Raw genomic sequence first — 21,019 nt, forward strand, 5'->3', positions numbered from 1 at the left:
GAAAGCATGCGTAAGATCTTTATGAGACCCAAGCCAAAGAAATATGCTGAAAACATCGATAATAGTTGTCGGAAAACAGCTGATTAAATTATAAAAATAAACCATCTTAAGAAACGTTTTGTATTTGAGCTAGGAGATAACGTTCATATTACCATATATGTAAGGCAAATGCATGGAACATGAAAATTGTTGTTTAACGAAGAAAAAATAGCAACATCATTATTTTGGTATAATTCCTTTACGAGTGGATCGGGAATCCAACCCGATAACCATGCAATCCTTACAATAGGTCCCATACATGGCCACCCTTTTTTGTTGTTGAGGGAAACCGGTGTATTGAACTATTGCTCAACATTTCGCCGGAGGAAAACCCTCAGACATGGAATATGCTATAAAAGCTTATTCAATGTCGGGTTGGATGTATAACTGCCGTGAGAGCCTCCCTATTATTTATCATTATCTTTACAACAACTCATGCAGTTCTAGGTTTTTTTACGCCTTAATTATGTTACAAACTCCTTTAAACTGTGTGTTCTATTTTTACAAGGTTTTGCATCATTGCACAGGCTAACAAAGCAGCATACAAACCACAAAAATTGCCTGTTGGCAAAAAAAGTTCCAAACTGGTACTTTCAAAAAAAAATGAATACGCCATTTTCAGCCATTTTTGATGACGTTTATAACATCCGCGCTGCTATAGACTTTTCATGAGACAAATATTTTTCACGATGGAGCTCTGATATCTTTGACAACGCTATTACTCAAAAGGTTTTTTCTGAAATATATTATCTTAACATTTTTTGAAAGAACTTTTTTTGCATGGTTGAAAAAATGACTTTAAAGACATTTAGCTAATTGCTGGCTGAAGAAACTTGCTACCATCAAGAAAAATATTTCAGACATTAAAATTATTTTAGTTATTGTTTAAAATACGCCATTGCATTTATTTTCGCCATACGAAGTGTTTAACCATCTTACTTTAGTAAAAGGGTACTTTAGTTAGTGTAATTATTAACATTCATGCAATAGCTATAGGATAGTAAATTAAAGCTAAATATTATTTTATTAACTATTAAATTCTAGTTACGTTTATTTGTTTAAAAGTTTAATATTTAAAGTAAAACCTGACACATACGAACTAAACTTAAAGAAACCCATGCACATTTCTTCAAGCTTAAGATCGTATATCCTTGGTGATCAAAATACAGACAAAAATAAGAACGGACGGATAATCGCGGACGCCATTTTTGTGCGCGCAGTTTACTGTAGGCCAAGAAGCATTTGATCAATCAAGTAAGTCATTAACAGGCATATTGGAGAACATTAGACTTCACTTTACAGCTCAGTTAAATATTCAACCAATTCCTGTTAATGTTGATCACCAGGATTAGAACTAAAATAAACAATTTAAACCATTGCACCTGAATAGTCGTCTCCAGTCTTTACTTTCAGACAAGTTGATGCTCCAATAACGCACCATGAATAACGTGACGGCGATAGCCATAATGTTATCCGGGACATTTTTGTGGTAGCCATGGATATCGGTGATGCAATTGACGACATATGTAAGGTAATTATTGAAAACAATAGTACGGGTGACGAAAATCGTGACGTCTCTTACGACTGTTTTTCAGTGATGTCAACGAAAATAACACCGAGGTGATACAACCATATGCACTACCATATTTTCTTGTATTTCATTACTACAACATAAAAAAGTTTGTTTTAGGAAACTCAAAGTTGCTAACATGAAAATAATGAAAAAAATACACTTTTGAGATAAATGCACCAAGTTATTATAACGCAAATACGAATACTCTTTTTATCATTTACTCTAAAACAAAACATTGCATGGCAATTACAAAAATTATGTTTTAACTTCCATTGTTGATGGTGTTATACAACGTTACGAGACATATGAAATGCCGTTCGATCTTCTTAAAAATACGCTCTCCCAATGAAAAACATTTTTTCCCGACACAATGATTAACTCTTATGAAATTGATCGGTGTATATTTAAGAGATTTTTAATACCTTTTTGTTTGTCGTCTTAGGAAATCCACTGCTCCTCAAAAATTTTCAGCAGTGGCTTCAAGGTGCTTCTTTTTGTCGAAAACGTAATGCTCTAAATTGAGAATAGTTTTGTTAAATAAATGTCTTTATGATTTTACTCAAGCAGCTATATAACCGAAGATATTTCAATGTAGCAAATATGCCTTTCAATGTAGCAAATATGCCTTTCAATGTAGCAAATATGCCTTTCAATGTAGCAAATAATACGTATTTCAATGTAGCAAATAATACGTATTTCAATGTAGCAAATAATACGTATTTCAATGTAGCAAATAATACGTATTACAATGTAGCAAATAATACGTATTACAATGTAGCAAATAATACGTATTACAAAGTAGCAAATAATACGTATTTCAATGTAGCAAATAATACGTTTATGACTAAAGAGAATGAAGATAATTAATTGTAGTATATAATACGTACCAAATTATTTGCGATGGTTTGTGACGCTTTGATGAACTTTTTCGTATTTCAATTATGTTCCAGGATATCGTACATGCGGATGTGTTGATCTATCATTATATTTCCCAGTGTGCAATTTCATACAAATGAAACTCCCTTGGTTGATGAAGCGCAATAGCTTTTTGAAATATCCTTTTAGCGTGAGCTCGATGTACCAGTTGAAACACAAAAAAAAGTCTTTAAACAAAGTCTTTATCCGTCATTATCGTCCCAAGTATGCAACTTTCCAGGAACGATAGTCTATTATTGCAGATGAAGCACCATAGCTCTTATGTCCTGGTTGAGAACGTTCTTGACGTACAAGATAATCTAATTCAATGTTTAAAAATGTCTTGATCCGTCATTATCTTTCCAGGTATATGCAAATTTTACACAAACGATAGTCCCTTAAGTAGATGAAGCACCGTAACCTTCAACATCCTGATTGAGAACGTTGTTGACGTATAAGATAATCATACAAAGGTTTTAAATGAGTTCTTGACGCGTGATATTATCGTTCCCAGTACGCAATTTTATACAAACGAGTATCTCTTACGTCACCAAACGCAAACATCTTGCTTGAGTATACGTTCTCACATCTTTTATAATTTAAGTGACCAGCGGTATTACTTCGATGTAGACTTCATGACGGAGTAAGTGTAACTAAAATTCAGTTCTTATGGCGCAGTATCAATTCACTTGCTGTTCAGTCCAGCTTTTCTACGACTTTTCTCTTACTTGCCACCCTTCACTGAGTCGTTTGCGCCAACTGCAGCATTTTAAGTGACTTATTTGTGCACACGTGGTCGAAAATTTTCCAATTTAGAATTAAGTACCTTTATACCTTAAGAACCTTTATATATAAGTACCTTTATACCTTAAGTACCTTTATACCTTAAGTACCTTTATACCTTGAGTACCTTTATACCTTAAGTACCTTTATACATTGAGTACCTTTGGTTTTGTAATTAAATAGTTATTCGATGAATGGAAAGTTAAGGTATTAAGACGAGCTTACACATTAAACATGGGGAGAAAACACAATACAAAACAAATTTACAACATCTGCCGCATAAAGCCTTTGAGTCCTAGAGCGCTATGGAGTATGTAACTATTTATTTACAGTAATAAAAGAAATGAAGTTTTCTCTTGAATTAATTCACCAATGTTGTTCTTGACAAGACTGTCCTCTGTCATCTTCATTTTTGAATAATGTCCTTTTCTTTCCACACTCTTCTTAATGATTGGCCCACTGTCTGATATAGCTAATTCTATTTATTCTATCTCACCACACACTTGAAAATGCGAAAGAAACACTGAACCATGCCTAAGTAAGAAGTTGTTTAACGTTGAAGTCCAAAGAATGGACAAAGCACCCAGGAAACAAACGACGCTGCATTTGCAAGAAACGATGAAGCAAAGATGCGCAACGAAAGACGCTTCGCTCGCAAGAATCGGTGAGCACGCAAATAACGACGCTGCGCTCGCAAGAATTAATCGGTGAAGCACGCAAGCAACAAACGGCGCAGCGCTAGCACGAATCGATGTAGCATCCAAACAAGGTATCACCCATTAGAAGATGTTGCACTCGCTACCAACAATGTGGAATAAAGATTGGACTTATTTTCACACAGAAAAAGCTAAGACCAAAACCACAAGAAAAATGTCCTGTCCCGTGACTTTGAAGTCACCACTCTGAGCAAATAGAAACCACCTATCGCTCTCACGTTCACCAAAAAAACTCTCATTCAATCCGTTCGTTCTACCTAAGTCATTATCTTGCTCTTTTATTTTCTTCTCTTTTATTTTCTTCTTCATGTCCTTTTGCAGGCTTGTGTCTTGTAAAACGATAGTATACAATTCATCTTTCCCTTGAGATGTTTGCGATGGTAGTTACATTGTTTACAACATTTATGACTTACGAATTTATGTCTAACCATGCAAGCATTCTAGCAAAGGCTTAAGGCAGCAGATGTGTGGACAACGACAAGACATATATAAATTACTATAACACATTACCCTATAGTAATTGCTACGTTCTATTATATTGTAAAATGATAAATTTAATTGTAAAAATTGATTAGTGAAATATTAATTTCGTTTTTTAAAATGAATTTAGTTTCTTTTTCATGTGTGCACAAATTAATCACAATAAATGCTCTTAGTTTCATTGTCCCTTTCAACTGATCTTCCTGTTAATTTAAATTTGGCGTAATGAATATCGTATTTCTTCACACAATTTTGGTTGAATTATCTAAAGTTTCAAATTGTCTTTGCATAGAGCAATAAATATTCAGCTTCACATTACATTGCAAAGTCAAGGCAAGCTTAGAAGGTCAATTGTGAGTTTCCTACCTTAATTTCTGATTTCATTTAACATCTTTCTGTTTGAATGCTTTCGAATAGTTGTCGTTTTGCGATTGGCAATTTTGCTCTGCTCTTTACAACTGCTCGTTGAGAAAACGAAGAAAAATCACTTTTTCCTCTAAAGGGAAGAAGTTTGTTAAAAGATTTAGACATAATACTAGGAAATCATTAGAAATTTGCTATAAAAAAGGGAATAGAAATTTACATTCTGTCATATCTTACCATTTGACATCATTTTCTTCGTAGCCACTATTACTTCTTTCTGTTGTACCATATTTTTCTAGTAAGATTTCATTTCGTTGAAAGGGATCTGAGCTTTTATTGAATAGGTTTTTAAGAAATCCAGAGATATTCTTGTCTATAAGGAATGAAAATATTCGATAGCATTAACATGAAACACATCTTTACAGTTAAAGACATGGAACGAGTTACAGTAATACTAAATAAAAACAAATCACTAATAAAGACAGCATCGTTGCTATACGTCATTTTACTACAGCAATGTATCTCGCTCGGTAGCTATGACAGTATTTTAAGCAATGCAGTTCTCCGGTGCTTACTGATTGAGTTAGCCAGAATTTTCTAAGGCAACCTAGCCACTACCTAACGTTATTTTTTCGAAAACAATGTCAAATTTTTATCCTCTTCATACCATTAAGGAAGTTACAAATTCAAAACCAAGCTGACACACAAATGAACCAGCCCAGAAACACAAAAGGGTTAAGGAGAAAGGAATACGTAACTATCAAATTTACGTGCTGCTGGCGTCTTTGTAGAAATTGAAATATTTTCACTTGTTTAGTTTAATCCTAAACAGCTTACCTTTCACTTTCAGGAAATTGTCAGATCTGGTGTGCATGATAAGTTCAAACGTCTTTGAGCCAAGAACATGCTGTATTGACTTCATTGGCATATACTCAATGCTGTGTAGTGACTGAATGTATATATTTCTTCAAGCTTTGATTGGCTAAAATTATAAAAAGTTATGTCATGTAAGAATAAAGGATATTTTCTTTCTTAAAACTCTCTTTATGACTCAAAGAATGAAAAAATGAAAATTATAATTTTTGCTTTGATCACAAACATGTAAAGATGAATTGGTGATCTCCTACTGAAAGTAGTTGACCTTTAGTTGGATTTTACTCTTATATGCAGCATTTCTGTGTGAAATATTTCTGTATGCATTTCAACATCTTCATAGGCGTTATATTTTCGAATGAAAACTATATTTATCATCAATTTGCGACAACTATGCTTCATTGTTGTTCATCTTAAAAAAAATTGACTCGCTTGATTATCTGTTTCAAGAAAATGAATTGAAAATAAATAGGGAGCTATTTCTCATCCCTTTGTTGCCTCGAGTGAGAATTGAAGTACACTTTCATGAAAGTTTCATATCACATGCCTAAACATTAACAAGTTTCTCCTGACTTTGCCATTAAAAATTGCTGTATAGGTTGTAATGCGATTCTAAAGCGGTATGGACGCTATCAAAATGTCCTTGTGCTTAAAGTATTCACATAGCAAAATGGTTTATATTGAACAGAATCAGAAACCGTAAACCATAAGTTCAATTTCGACTCCGCATGATATAAGTCTTCGCAATCAAAGGTATGAAGAATGCTCAAGGAAAATTATTTGTACTCGTATGAAAAACAAGCACGGTTAAATTTAAAAGCACTTTAAAATGATCAAACCTACATGTTAAGTCGCGTGGCTTTCCGTAAATTGCTTAAAGAATTTTTTGTATGATTCTCTTTTCTACAATCAAAATCGCTCACCTTGTAACCAGCCAAAGTATGGGTTATATTGCTTCTACGGTGGCAAAGTTAAATGTCAAATTTTAAACCAGAAAACTTTAAAAGTCACATTGCATTTCACACCATCTACCAGTTTGGGTGTAACTCGCAAATTCACGTCTTTAAAAACCAGTCTGATGACGTATATGTTTATACATAATAAAATATTTAATGTGACTAGGGAATATCGTTATTTGTTATAGACGATAAATTGACGCTGGTACTGTGTGCCAATCATTGTTCTTACTTAAACTTACCATTTTTTAATGACTGATTTAGGCCTGTTTCAAACGTAAACTTTGCATGCAACGAACGCATTAAAGACAAAAGAAAATGAGATGAACTTCCTGATTATCTTTTGTTTTAAATCCGTTCGGTTCATGTAAAGTTCGACGTTTGGACAAGGCCTAAGAATCTGCAAGTCTTTGAAATCACAAGCGTTTAATAATTGAATGATTCAGGAAAAACTAGCTAATTCCCGTAGGGAGGTGCGAACGCAATTGAAATTAATACAGTACTTGAGATTTGCATTATGCATTAATCACAACATTCACGGTAAATGCTCTTCATTTTCACATACTTAGTCGACTGTTTTTGTTTAAAATTATTTGGTTGTGCTTGCATGTGTTTATTTCCCTCCTGCAGACTTAGTATAAATGGTTACTCGTACTTCTGTAGGACTTAGCGATAGTGTGTAGTTTAGCACAATAATTCTGTGATTGGTTGAGCCATACCTTCTCCATTATTTCTACGTTATCGAGTATGAACTGGATTGTTCCAATTTACTTAATACTTTGAACTAGAATGTATTTTAAAATCCCATAAGTAGAAAAAAATTACCCGTGACTAACAATATTTGTGTGAATATGTGAAACTACGTCATCACAAGCCAAGACCTGTACTTTGGTACTCTGCAGTGGTAAGCCAATGTGACTCTAGGGGTGTTCTAAAAATATTTTCCACTATATAAATAATTCTCAATCGTTATTGTTCCTGTTTGGTGTTATCCAATACTGTTGTTTCAGTTTCGACTTTCATGTTTTAATCATCATTCAACATTTCATGTCAAGGAAAATCTAATATTCACGTTCATTTCTGGTGTCATTAGTCAAGTCATCTATATAGTACTTTTTGCACTCCATTCATTATAAAAAGCTGATTCAAGTCATCATTGTCAATTTTCCAAGCTGAGCTTAACGCATGCAAATATTTTGTTGTGTAGAAAACCTTTATGTCAAGATTGGTAGCAAATTTTTGACTCTACAGAGTACCTAATCCATTTGATCCTGTACAATAAGGCATCCACTCGATTATTATTTTCGATAAAGATTTTAAAAACGCTATTTTTTTAGTACTAGTACTTTTGTATCACGGAATCATGGAAATATAAACACACACGAATATTGGCTCTTCTGGCAGCACTATAATCCTGGGCAACCTCTAGTAAAGATAAATATTCAATAGATGAAAGACATAAAAACAGGAAATGTTTTTTCAATGTTATTATTAATTCGTTTATACATTTCAAATGGCGGACAACAATTGGAATGCTTTCAATACATCAGAAAGTGGCAACAATCAGGTATTCAAGTATAATTTTGGTGTAATTTTGATAAGCTTCAGTAAATGACAAACGAGACTCCAAAGAAAATAAAAACGTACTATTTCATGAGAGAAATAAATTTTATTTACACATGAGTAGTTTTAAGAACATAATTCCCTCGAAATCGTATTTTTCTGTTATTTACGTGATCTATCTTTCTTTCTGTGGTTTTATAACTGCACGAAGAAATGTTGAATATAACCACCAAATTAACCTTCGTATTGCAAAATTTAATATTTAACATTTAGTATAATATTTCTTATAGAATGGAGATGATGATTGGGCAGATTTTGGTGGCTTTGAGGTAAGTAAATATCTACGAAAACTGTAGTCATATTGGTAATATTTTATTGTTAACTAAGATTTGTTTATTTCTAATATACACATCAAAACATGTACTACAATCACAGTCAAACACTACGTCATAAGTTGTGAAAATTCTCAATGAAAATTTGAGTGAGAATGTCTGTGATAACCTTTAAAGCAATGAACTCCTTTTCAAACTAAATTGACCTAGCTCAAGTTCCGCAAATCACAATAAGTACATATAAACTTTACACAATTCATTAACTTTTTTGTTTATAATTATTAACTATTATTAGTTGATTTAATAATAACGTTCATACATGTGACAAGAGACATAAAACTACTTCATTAATTCACATCCAAGATTTACATCATCATGGATGTTCAATTACACTTAGTACAATGAGGATGCTCAAGAATATCATCAATCTAACAAATAACAAGAATCTTTTATTCATAAAACTAAAGCATGTTTTGTTGTTGCCTGTGGTCAGTGTTGTATTAACCTCGATAATTTTTTTGGGGGGGCAGAGAATCTTTGTATATGCATGCTATAATCGGCAGATCTTAAAGGAAGTTGTTATGGAAGAACATGAATATACAAATATTCCTCCCCCCAGTTATCGAGCTGGCTATGGTCTTGCCTGTGCTATTGCTAATTAGTACATAAGTAGGTTCTGTGCTACTTCAATGTTCGCTGTCCAAATTAATTAAAATATTGACGATGTGATCACTATGTTAGTCATGTGATATACTCCTACCTTTGCATTTAACCAGACATTAGTGGTAAAAGCTAAGTATGATATTTGTTTGAACTTAGGTAGCATCGTCTTTAGTGTTCTGCATCTTTTATTTCTCTTGTTTTTACTCAACCATGTTCTTTATTATGCATTTTAGTCTGCATCACCGGCATCCAATATATTTGGCAATTCTTCTGCATCTGCTACAATTCCTTGGGCTACAGTATTTCCTGCAACATCGTCTCAACAATCCAACAATTCTTCTGTCAACAGCCAGCCAATTAATTCTGCTGTATTTAATGATGGGGGTGACTATGCTGTACTCAAATCTAGTGCTACCAATATACCTTCATTTCAAAACAATCCTCTAATTCAAAATTGCTGACCCAGGTCAAGGATTTGCACCTCAAAGTAGCTCTTTAGGTAACCGAGTAACACAAGATTTTTCAAGTAAAATAGACTCTCAGTTACAAACAAGTCTTGTTCAAGCACAACCTTCAGAGATCTCTAGCATAAAACAAAGGTTTCAGCCGAGGGTCCGCTTTGCCTCAAAGAACTGAGTTTCCATTGAATGAGGTGTTAATGACATCAAGTAATGTACAAGTAAGCCAATCAGCCCCACCATTGCCAAGCAGAGAAAGAACTGGGGATAGTCGCAGTGCTGTTCATGAAGCTGAACTAAAAAATGTTAAAGTTGAATTAGAAGAAACAAAAAGTAAAGTAAATGATTATGAAGAAAAATTACAGATATCCGAAGAGAAGTTATCTCTTGCAGAAAGAGAAAAAATCAGATTGGAAAAGGTAGGTTGCCATCTCATGCTTTAAGAAAAATGCCTGTATGTAGTATTTTTTGTCTACATACGTAAGTAGGGCAATGTTACAGCATAACCATGTGTATGTAAGTTGCATAAGTTACATATCCGTAACTCTTGGTAAAATAGGAAAAATGGTTTCAAGTAGTACTTTCTTTACTAAATAAATGGAATATATTGCAATTAGAAATTATTATTAAATGATTTAACTTTGATTGTGGTCGAGTAATTTTCCTCGCACAATATTATATTACACGTGTTTTACAAACATTTTTTGTGCCTTTAAATAGTGCTTTTTCATTGACAGTATTGCAGAGTTTCACTGAAGGTTTATTAAGACTTGTAAAATAACTGTTTACCATTAAGTGATTAAAATAAATATCCATGTTATGTTACTAATACATTTGGTTTTATATGGAAGAACATGGAAGAAATGAAAGCTAAGTATACCGAAGCCACGCAGCTAGCAAAAGATCAGTATCTTGAATTACAAAAACAGAAAGAAATGTACGATCAGTTGCAGGTGAGATTTTCATATCATTCAACAGCTCTACTCTACCTGTTAATATACTTATTATATAGTGTGCATTCTTTCTTTTACGTATGTTGTGCTCAAATGTTTAAATGTGATTTCTGTTAGGACGAACACGAGGAAAAAGTTAAGAAACTGAGGGAAGCTGGACAAGAGTCATTTGCTCTAATAGTTCAAGAATACAAGGTTTAAATTTCCTTTTTCCGACAAGTATTGATTGATTTAACGTGCAATAATCATCTCGATATTTTGTCAAGTGCTTTCGTAGAAAATGGCTTGTTATTTATTTTCAATTGCGTCTTTATTTTGAAAGGCATTATCGACAACAGCTGTATCACAGGAACGCGAGAGAAATGAGAAACATTTACATAAAATACTTGAAGAAGAGAGAGATAAATTTACGGAATTCATCAAGCATCAGGTGATTGATCGTCCCACGAAAAACGTGCACACAATCATTGTCTTTGTTGAGTGTGAATTGTGAACATTACTTTCTGCTGTGTTCGAAATTTCGAAGAAGTGATGGTATTCTTTTAATTTAAAATTTTTTGAACTCGTTGAACTACGTCCTTTACTTAGCATGAGTTACAGCGCCATCCACTGTTTTCAAAATAGATCATTATGTTTGAATGCACTCTAACCCATCTTATCAAAGCGCCTGTATCAACGACAGGGAAACTGCTTCTTTAGGTAGTAGAATCGAATTTGAGATTTGACTTGGCGAAAATTTTATCTTGACGAGTTTTTAAAGTAAATGGTTTGAACCCGGGAGTGTCGTTACATGTTTGTAAATGTAGATCGTCCAGGTTGGTATAGTCCTGAGAAGGACTGTTTTTGTTCTTGTTGACTGACGTTTCGACAACCTTAGCGGTAGTCATCTTCAGAGTCGAAGATTGTCAAAACGGTTGTCGAAACGTCAGTCAACAACAGTAAGGTTGTCAACATCAGTAAGGTTGTCGAAACGTCAGTCAATAACAAAAACAGTCCTTCTCAGGACTATACCAACCTGGACGATCTACATTTACAAACATGTAACGATACTCCCGGGTTCAAACCATTTACTTTATTGAAGAGTTTTTGTTGCCTAGAAGCAGGTGACCTAACACGGGATTTGACGTAAAAAAGAGAACAAATGCATTAAAGATATATGTAGCTTTCATTATACTGCATAAAGCTGTAATAATAAATGTTCTTAAAAACTGCACTACAAATTTAAGTCTACTTTTTTCTTTTATACCGGAGCGGAGTCACATTTCGGCCCGTACTTGATCATGAAGGTTCCTTGATGCATCTTAAGATTTGATCTTTGATGCTTTTGAAACGTTGTTAACATTAATCTCATTTCTTGTGACTGTAGGGCGAAACTTTGAAACTTATGGTTGTCGAGGAACAAACGAAAGGATTGCATAAAATTGAAGATGCTTTAGAAGAACAAAAGGCGAAATATGAGGTTAGAATTCTAGGCTGTAGCTAGTATAACTATACAGCATTATTGAGAAAAAAAGAACAATAACTCTTAGGCAAAGTCGCTCAAATTCATGGTTCGTCTGTTTTTTACTTAAAGATTAACTATAAATCGTAGTTCGACCATCTATGCGATTCTAACCCTTATTTCTCATTGGTGAATTTCGTCGTCCTCATTTCGGAAAGACTATTGTGCTTTGTTTTGCGAATAATGATTCTTCATACATGTAATTACTTCATTCAAGTAGATGGATTAATTTTTGAAAATGATTTTATAATCAATAGAAAAAATTGAACGATTGTCTTGAAGAGGAGAGAAAGAAAAATCAAGAACTGCTCGAAAAGGCCTTAGAGGTTTGTATAATTTAGAATATTTGTAACTGAAGTTAAGACTTTACATCTCATGGTATAATGTATCTTTATTTTACATGGCGTATCGTAATATAGGAAGAACGCGCCCGCGGGGTTGCTGCCGCTGACGAATTGCTACTCAATCAGAAGAAAGAGTTTGAGTCTATGATCTCTTCAGTAAAGGTAAGATGCAGTTTCTTGGGATGTGTATTTTTAAATTATACGTACAAGAAAGATCGCTGCCTTTGTGATATTTTAAAGGCAGTCGATTGATTATTGTCTGCTATATTATCATGTCGTATGTAAGGTGCCTAAGTCGATACATGTGTATTAGAAATATGTTTATTTTAATATTCATGGTTGGGCAACCCTTCCTAAATGTAATATATGTACTTTAACGAAAGTCCATCCAACGCGGTTTTGTTTTTTTTCCATTTTATAGAAACAATTTGAAGAAAATCTTTGTCAGGAAAGAAAGGAAACGAAAAATTTGATTTCAAAGTTTGTTGAAGATCAGAAAGAAGAAGCTAAGGTTAATTTACATGTGCTTCGATAGATATACAATGATATACCATGATATACCATGATGTACGTAATGTATGTTGATATACAAAGATGTATGGTGACTGTATATAAATAATGTTTGAGTTTAAAGACATCTCTTTACACCCATCTACAAACATACACCACTGTACATCCATCTACATAAAAACAGATCTGTTTATAGCTACCTAATAACACAAATCTCTATTCATGAATCTTTATACATCCATCGACCAACATAGCTACATCTGTATACATCCATGGATCAACATTCATCTGTATACATTAATATCTGCCAGAATACATCTGTATACATACATCTATCAACATGTATACATCTGTATACATTATCTATTAACACATATCTCTCCAGACAGAGCTACCCATTCAAGATATATGTTTAGCTCCCTACAAACAAACAAATTTATAAATATTTTTGTTTATTTAGAGCAATTTGAATGAAACAATGGTCGAAGAACGCGAAAAATCACGTCATGCAGCTGTTGTTATTAAAGACCAATTGAAAGAAGAAATGAAAGAATATGCAAAAGAAAAAGAAAAAGTAAGTATTGCTTTATTTTATAATTTCATTTTGCAAACAAAGTATCTCTGCTCACGGAGTAGCATTTGCTTGAGCAAGTAGTCCGATTTATATTTTGCATTATCATGTAACTGCCCTAAAATGCCGTTGTTGTATTGTTAAAGCTGGGATATTGGTCACGTGTTACTATTTTTTTACACGTGATTCCTAACGCCCAGTGTTGCCGAATTCCTCTTCTAAATTTGCTCTGGTTAGAATAAATTACTGGGGCCGGTTGTATAAAGCTCTTAACTACTTTTAACTACACTTTTGCAGTTAAAAGTAGTTAAATTTAACCACGCGGTTAAGTCAGTTGTATAAAAAAGTAGTTAGCGCTAAATGCAGTTAAAAGGTAGTTAAAGTTAACAATGCTATGGAGCATAGTTAACTTTTCAAAACACAGTTAAATATGGCGGCTTACCTTCTCAAAGACAATTATGGGCGAGATGTTGTTGATCAACAAGGTTTTACCTTGAGTTTTTAATCACATATGTATCTTCCATGGCAAAGGCTTTTAGAATAAGAGCTTTATGGACAATGTACTACATTCGTCAGTGCTGTAAAACATCCCAAGTTTTGCTGACGAAAAACAGCCAACAATTTATCCACGTAACAAATCCTTTTTTACACAAGAGCAATTGCATTTTGTATTATCTTTCCTTGCGTCCGTTAGCTCTTTGCAACTCATAAGCGAGACTCTCAATTGAGATAGAGCCACTTCTTTAAGATTAGTGCACATAACTCGCTGACATTGTCTTACAGTTAAGGAGTTAACTACGGTAGTTAGCGCTAACTGTAGTTAAAGTTAACTACGTTTTTATACAACCGGCCCCTGATCTGATACGTAATGACTATAGTGTATTATTACATTGTAAAACCTCGTTTAAATCCTGTTCATTGTTTTTTGTTTTTATTGCTTTTAGGCTGATGAAGCTTTGCGACTACGTAACTATCAAAGTATGGACGTGTTTTTACAAGCAATTCGAACACAACTTCAGTCTTTAATGAACAACACAGAAATCAATCGAACTTAAAGTGTTTTAGATTATATAAACACGGCAACAAGACTTAAGCAAAATAAACCCATTGTTTTTAATAAGCTTGATGCCTGCCTCTGGAAAAGGTTTGAGAGAAATACACATTTAATTAAACTTTTGCAATTTCATTTTGCTTTTCCTAAGCAACTCTTAAAGAAGAGCCTGCGTCATAAACGAGCAGTTATAGGTTCTATTATGTAAAGCAGAATGTATACTATTAGTCTATTTTAAATACTTTCATTTTATTGTACTGTCTGTACGTTTATAAATTTTCAAATAAAATCCATTGATGTGTGTCCTTATGTATTTTAAAACGAAATCATCCAGATTAGTAAAAGTTTGCTGCCGTAAGAAGTATTTACTGTCGTATATCAATCATAATCCGTGTCATAATGATATAAAACATAACTATTTAATTCAATCATGTTTATTATATAGTTAAACTTATAGTGTAGCTGCAGCTTCATAAGTAAATTGCTTTATGAAAATTTTAAATCATAAAACTTGCTTTATCGCAATTTTGTTTTATAAAAGTGGAATGCGATAGTGATTCAAGTTTTATGATTGATTTGAATTTTGAGTAACTCATATTTTAACAGGAAAGGTTACACAGTCGCACAACTGATTTAACTTGAACGAAATCTAGCGATAATCATTTCATAAACGTCAGGTTTCGCCACATTTCATGCTTCTTTCGTATGGTTTAAAGTGCCCCTGTCAAAAAAATGAAACTCACATATATGAATCTTTGTAATACGTACATGCGTTATTTGAAAATCGAATTTCGATTCTGAATTTAGTGCAGAAATTATAGTCATTTGAACATAGAATTTTGAGAAGTAAAAATTCGAAAACCGCACATAAGAGATTGATACCAAATCAGTCTAGTGACGTCACAGTAGGATCCGGTCAGGCCTATTGATCCACGAAAACATTAGAGCGTGTATTGTCGAAGTGTTCTTGTACTGTAGTTGGCGGCCCGAAAAAGTCACGCAAAATAGAAAATGCCAAATAGATGTATTGTGGCTGGTTGCTCTAATGTCTCTAATGTAAAAAAAGGAGTCTCGCTTCATTTCATACCGTTTCCGGAGATGAAAGGCCAGAAGCCAAAATAAGACGTAAACAATGGATTGATTTCGTACGGTTGAAACGGGCAAAATGGGATCCAACACCTAATTCCAGTATTTGCTCAGCGCATTTCGCAAAAGAAGATTTTTCCCAAATGTTTTCTGGTCTGTCGGCTAAAGTACCTAGATTAGCTACCGATGAGATTGGCGTCGTGGCAGTCCCTAAATATAATATTGCAGCTGAATGTCCCCCGTCAGCAAGAGCCAAGAGAAGGGTAAGTTTATTCATTCCATTTCAAGAGATTAACGCACGCTTTTTAAAACATGGTAAATACAGTAAAATACACATGAACCTATTTTGAGAATCACTGTTTTGTACATAAATTTGTTGACATTTTCGAAAGGTTTTAAAGGAAGCATTGTCCACAAGTTTGTCTCGACCAGGAGAATCAGAAGAAGAGCCAGAGGATTTCGAACACTGCGTGCCAATGGAATTAAATGTGGATGAAGAGATACCAAGCGATGTTCCTTGCAGCAAAGTATATAGTATATACCTTTATTCCTGCTAGTATAGTGCGATCTTACAATTTGACTTGCCATTCGTGAGCTTTTCTGTCAAAACATATGTTGACCCCTACTGACATTATGCATACATTTTAAGAAAGACTTTTTCTTTTAGACAAACAGCGCTTTGACTCAGACAGATGGTTGTGTTGGTTGTGCGTACCTACTGAAAGAGAAAAGGAAAACATGGAACAAATATGTAGCTCTGAAAGCAAAATACGATGAAGCCAAACGTTCTAAAGGTATCGTGTTTGGCACATAAGTACTGCGCACGTTTCGTGTTTTCACTACAGGGGAAACCCGTATAATATTTCCGGCATTTATCAGCCGTGGTGCCGGTTATTATAGCTGTATTGCTAAACTCACGCAATAGAATTAAAAGAAGACATTTTATGTTAAATGATAATTTTATGAAACTTTTTTAAATTAACTTGTTCGATTTGTTTATTATTATGTAGGTGTTCAGTGCAATATACTGAATGACGAAGATTTCATTCAGCACAGAGCTGAATCTCAAAGTAATAATGCACTTACTTATCTTCTGTGCTTGTTTGACGGTACTCCTGCTTTTTCTTAGTACGTAACTTTGCAGCTGCTAGACGAAGTGACCACTTGTCTAAGCACAGGCTATGAAAACCAGGATGGTTGACAATGCAAGTCGGAGGATTCTCAGTGTTGAGCTCTTGCAAAACGAGTTCGCTATTCAGTGCTTGTTCGCACTCTTCTATTTCCGTGCAACACTGACACTCTTTAACATTGTGAAGAAGCTCAACTCGACAATTGCCACATTTACACCTTAAAACGTTATTTTCAAAACTTAATAAAGAAGCTCTGTACTGTAAATTTCATTTAAAAGAAATCCCGATGAATTATATTACAAAACCATCAAATAATTACCATTGGTTATATTTCTCTTCGCCGTCAAGTCTACGTTGAAGTTCTTTCAAACGGTCATCATATTTTGTTTTCTTCCACGGTAGTTAGAAAGCCATTCTTCATCAGCAACTGGTTCATTGCTGTATGGGCCAACGTCTGCGTTGTCATCTGCGCTTTGTCGTCTTTAGTAGCGGACGCTTCACTTGTCTTTTATATCGAATATCCCGGGATAATAATTCCAATCAGAGTCGTCTGTTTGGTAGCTAGTACTTTCCGTGTCTGAGTTCGATGAGGACATTATTAGAAAAATTGAGCGAGTTTTGATTGTAAATATCGACCTTTGTACAATAATTTTTACTATTTGTAAACAAGCTGAGATGCGAACCGGTTCCTACTGTGACGTATTAGTTACCAGGTGTCCGACTTCGCGATTTTAAAAAACTTTTGCCGTTAAAATTTGAAAATTTTGCAATTCATACCGCAATAACTCGGCAAAAATCGTTTTAATTTAATTCTGATTTCCATTTTCATTATGTACATATTACAAAGATTCATATGTGTGAGTTTCATTTTTTTGACAGGGGCACCTTAAAGTCATAATATTGTATCTACAGGAAATATGTGGGTGTCCGACGTACTGGTTGTTGTCTATTTTCCGTTTATTTTCAAGTGTGTACTTCTTATTTGCTCGTTTGTTTGAGATTGTGCCGTTTGTATAAATGTTTTGATCGGTTCAACGGTTTTGCTGTGTTGGTAAGACAAATTTCTAATACATAAAACGTATGTATAATATTCTGTATAGTACATGTAATAAATCGTAGTCTGTACACTTTAGTCGTTGCTACAGCACCGTTATGCATGCACCGTTATGTGTTGTAGTAAATATTATATTTTGTTCGTTGGTGATGTTGAGCCATTTGGTTGTTATATCTTTTGTATTTGTAGATTGTTTATATTTAGTGTGTCGAGGTCGGGGTATTTTTTGTAAACTTCGCCTTGTTGCTCGTCTGGTTGTTTATCTTTAGTGTGTCGAGGTGGGTGGCCTAGCTATAGTCGGGGGTATTTTATTTTGTAAACTTCGCCTTGTTGCTCGTCTGGTTGTTTATCTTTAGTGTGTCGAGGTAGGTGGCCTAGCTATAGTCGGGGAGTATTTTATTTTTAAACTTCGCCTTGTTGCTCGTCTGGTTGTTTATCTTTAGTGTGTCGAGGTGGGTGGCCTAGCTATAGTCGAGGGTATTTTTTGTAAACTTCGCTTTGTTGCTCGTCTGGTTGTTTATCTTTAGTGTGTCGAGGAAGGTGGCCTAGCTATAGTCGAGGGTATTTTTTTGTAAACTTCGCCTTGTTGCTCGTCTGGTTGTTTATCTTTAGTGTGTCGAGGTAGGTGGCCTAGCTATACTCGGGGAGTACTTTATTTTGTAAACTTCGCCTTGTTGCTCGTCTGGTTGTTTTCCGTTTATGTGTGACACGTATGTTCTTTTTATGACCATCATATATACGTGAGATTCTCTCAGACATAGTTCACCTAGCTTGGACGTACGTTAACGTTGCTTTCCTTGTCATTTGATTAATGGTCTAATTCTGTTTGTTGACTGCTATTATTTCCGAATGCTGTGTTTATGGTGTCATTCTTTGTGTTTGTTTCATTTATTTTCGTGGTGAAAATCGTTCGATGATTTCGTTCAAAGGTATTGTGCTCGTCTCGTAATGTTCTGTATGGTAGCTTTGTATGATGTAGATTTGTTTAGATGATTAGTCGAGTATTAGATCCACATGTGTCGGTTCTTGGTGGAGTGTGTTTTGTAGTTTGTAAGAAGGAGCTCAGTTTCCCTCGACGTCTTTCGTAAATTGAATATGTAACTGTTCTGTTTGCCGTGAGCGAGAAAAAAACAATCATCTCTACATGAGATCTGTGATTATATCATTTACGTATACCGAAAGAAAAAGGTGGTATTGATATAGGTATAGATAGTGGGGCTTGCATGACAATTTCAGCTACTGCCAGGGAAATGTGAGTCCGTTGCTGTTCTGCGTGTAATTATGTAATATGTTTGATATTGTCGACAGATTTCAAACTGTATCATTGAAAATCATCGTGGCTTGAAAATGTTTCGCTTGACATTTCTTCTGATGATGCCCGTGTTCAATTTACAAGGTATGAATTTATGAAATATTTTACTTAATGATGCAGATATCATCATGCAGGGGCCAAGGAGAGGTTAGAAAATGGGGGAGGGGGGAAGAAGGTTACAGAATCAGATTGTTGGTCCCAGTATAGCAAAGCTGCTTTTTAAAAGTTATCAGTAATCATTCAATGTACAAAGTTTGTTTTATTTCGTTTGTAAAGTTTATTATAGTGCGTTCAGACCGAGTCCCCTGAGACGGTACTCAGGCACGGGCAACAAATGTGAGCACAACATTTTGATGGTGGCCGTGTATAAGTGGCCAAGTCTGAGCACCACGAAAAGAGGTAGTACCCAAGTACGGTGCCCAGGCACGGGTACCAATGTGAGCACAACATTTTGATGGTGGCCGTGTATAAGTGGCCAGGTCTGGGCACCACGAAAGAGGTAGTACCAAGTACGGTGCTCAGGCACGGGTACCAATGTGAGCACAACATTTTGATGGTGGCCGTGTATAAGTGGCCAGGTCTGGGCACCACGAAAGAGGTAGTACCAAGTACGGTGCTCAGGCACGGGTACCAATGTGAGCACAACATTTTGATGGTGGCCGTGTATAAGTGGCCAGGTTTGGGCACCACGAAAAGAGGTAGTACCCAAGTACGGTGCTCGAGCAAGGGCATCAATGTTAACGACGACACCTTAGTAACGTGTACAGAGAAGCACGTATTCAGCACATGGTTTTAAAGCTTGTTTACAAAGAAAAACATGAAATTATAAAAAGACGAAGCTAGTGGGTACTACGTAGTGTGAACGGCCTGCAGATTTTTGTCCGAACCAGGCTATCGTACTCCAGCATTCAGTCTGAACGCGCTATAATTGATCAATCTAGCGCCAACTAAAAAATGAAAGTGGAACATAAGTGAGACTAGAAATAGTCTCCATAAGAAATATCCATTCTTATCAAATATAAGTATTTGTTAAAGTGGGTTTTTATACTTTTACACTTTACAAAGTAAGAGATTTTGTAGAGGGGGTAGCTGTCAAGCTCTGCTACAAACTCCATGTTGTTGATGTATAGTTGGTTTCTTGTTCGTCTTAGTTAACGAAGTCAGTAGTTGTCCCTCAGGCTGGATGAAGCTACAGTCATCTTGCTATATCTTCAGTACAACGCAAAAAACATGGGATGAAGCCAGAAAAAGTTGTCAAAAGAAAGGGGGAGATCTTGCTGTTCCAAAAAATAAAGCTGAAAATGACGCTATTTTTCATGAAGTCCGGCAAAAACAAATCAAAACCCCTTTTATTGGTTTGTTGCGCAATAAAAACGACAATAAATTTTATACAGTCCATAATTTCAAACCTACTTTCACAAATTGGGGTCCTAAAGAACCAAATAACCGTCGTGGTAACGAGGATTGTGTTCGATTTTATCCTATTCAACCCAAGTGGAATGACATTTCATGCACAAGCCGTAACAATTATATTTGTCAAAAATGTAAGTACTGAAATAATCAATGTTTTTATGTTTTCTAAACTTTTTGCGATTCTGTCTACTCTGAAAGCATCACGTAAAACAAACACATTTAGAGTTTCAGAGATTTTTATAATTTTTCTTGTTTCTACACAGCAAAATTAATGTTAGCAAACATCCGAGCAGTTTTAGGTCGAGAATTGTCATTAAAATGACGTGACTGAAAACAACTTTAAGAATGCTAATTAATAGATTTCAATTTTTATTTACTCG

General features: G+C 34.7%; 2 protein-coding genes and 2 long non-coding RNA genes across 4 annotated transcripts in view; 3 read left to right on the forward strand and 1 right to left on the reverse strand.

The window, feature by feature from the left end:
• The window catches only part of LOC124455084, a 23,978-nt gene extending 3,383 nt beyond the window's left edge, over positions 1 to 20,595 (reverse strand). The window contains exons 1-2 of the long non-coding RNA XR_006951699.1: positions 20,445 to 20,595; positions 2,956 to 2,958 (exon numbers count right to left, since the gene is read on the reverse strand). This is a non-coding gene — a long non-coding RNA (uncharacterized LOC124455084). The remainder of the gene's footprint in view (positions 1 to 2,955; positions 2,959 to 20,444) is intronic.
• Positions 8,151 to 14,765, forward strand: LOC124455064 (coiled-coil domain-containing protein 91-like). The gene is made up of 12 exons (XM_047005818.1): positions 8,151 to 8,265; positions 8,552 to 8,590; positions 9,490 to 10,133; positions 10,566 to 10,667; positions 10,785 to 10,862; positions 10,990 to 11,097; positions 12,034 to 12,126; positions 12,426 to 12,494; positions 12,588 to 12,674; positions 12,934 to 13,023; positions 13,483 to 13,596; positions 14,538 to 14,765. The coding sequence occupies exons 3-12, from the start codon at positions 9,915 to 9,917 to the stop codon at positions 14,646 to 14,648; spliced, it is 1,071 nt and encodes a 356-aa protein (XP_046861774.1). The 5' UTR covers positions 8,151 to 8,265; positions 8,552 to 8,590; positions 9,490 to 9,914; the 3' UTR covers positions 14,649 to 14,765.
• LOC124455072 lies at positions 15,533 to 16,682 on the forward strand. The gene is made up of 3 exons (XM_047005826.1): positions 15,533 to 15,993; positions 16,123 to 16,257; positions 16,398 to 16,682. Exons 1-3 carry the CDS (start codon positions 15,874 to 15,876, stop codon positions 16,542 to 16,544), a joined length of 402 nt encoding a protein of 133 aa, XP_046861782.1. The 5' UTR covers positions 15,533 to 15,873; the 3' UTR covers positions 16,545 to 16,682.
• On the forward strand, positions 17,864 to 20,461 carry LOC124455079. The gene is made up of 3 exons (XR_006951695.1): positions 17,864 to 17,938; positions 19,223 to 19,310; positions 20,378 to 20,461. It is a non-coding gene; the product is annotated as an uncharacterized LOC124455079 (long non-coding RNA).
• Positions 20,596 to 21,019: the final 424 nt, after the last annotated feature.

Source organism: Xenia sp. Carnegie-2017, unplaced genomic scaffold (genome assembly GCF_021976095.1).
Source record: "Xenia sp. Carnegie-2017 unplaced genomic scaffold, XeniaSp_v1 HiC_scaffold_3, whole genome shotgun sequence".
Classification (NCBI taxonomy): domain Eukaryota; kingdom Metazoa; phylum Cnidaria; class Anthozoa; order Malacalcyonacea; family Xeniidae; genus Xenia; species Xenia sp. Carnegie-2017.

Excerpts from the sequence above, each read along its gene's own strand:
- LOC124455064 (XM_047005818.1), top strand. The coding sequence starts at position 9,915 with ATGACATCAAGTAATGTACAAGTAAGCCAATCAGCCCCACCATTGCCA. Across the intron at positions 11,098-12,033 it reads CGGAATTCATCAAGCATCAG|GGCGAAACTTTGAAACTTAT; the intron begins GTGATTGATCGT and ends TTGTGACTGTAG. Across the intron at positions 13,597-14,537 it reads ATGCAAAAGAAAAAGAAAAA|GCTGATGAAGCTTTGCGACT; the intron begins GTAAGTATTGCT and ends TATTGCTTTTAG.
- LOC124455072 (XM_047005826.1), top strand. The coding sequence starts at position 15,874 with ATGTTTTCTGGTCTGTCGGCTAAAGTACCTAGATTAGCTACCGATGAG. Across the intron at positions 15,994-16,122 it reads CAGCAAGAGCCAAGAGAAGG|GTTTTAAAGGAAGCATTGTC; the intron begins GTAAGTTTATTC and ends CATTTTCGAAAG. Across the intron at positions 16,258-16,397 it reads GCGATGTTCCTTGCAGCAAA|ACAAACAGCGCTTTGACTCA; the intron begins GTATATAGTATA and ends TTTTTCTTTTAG.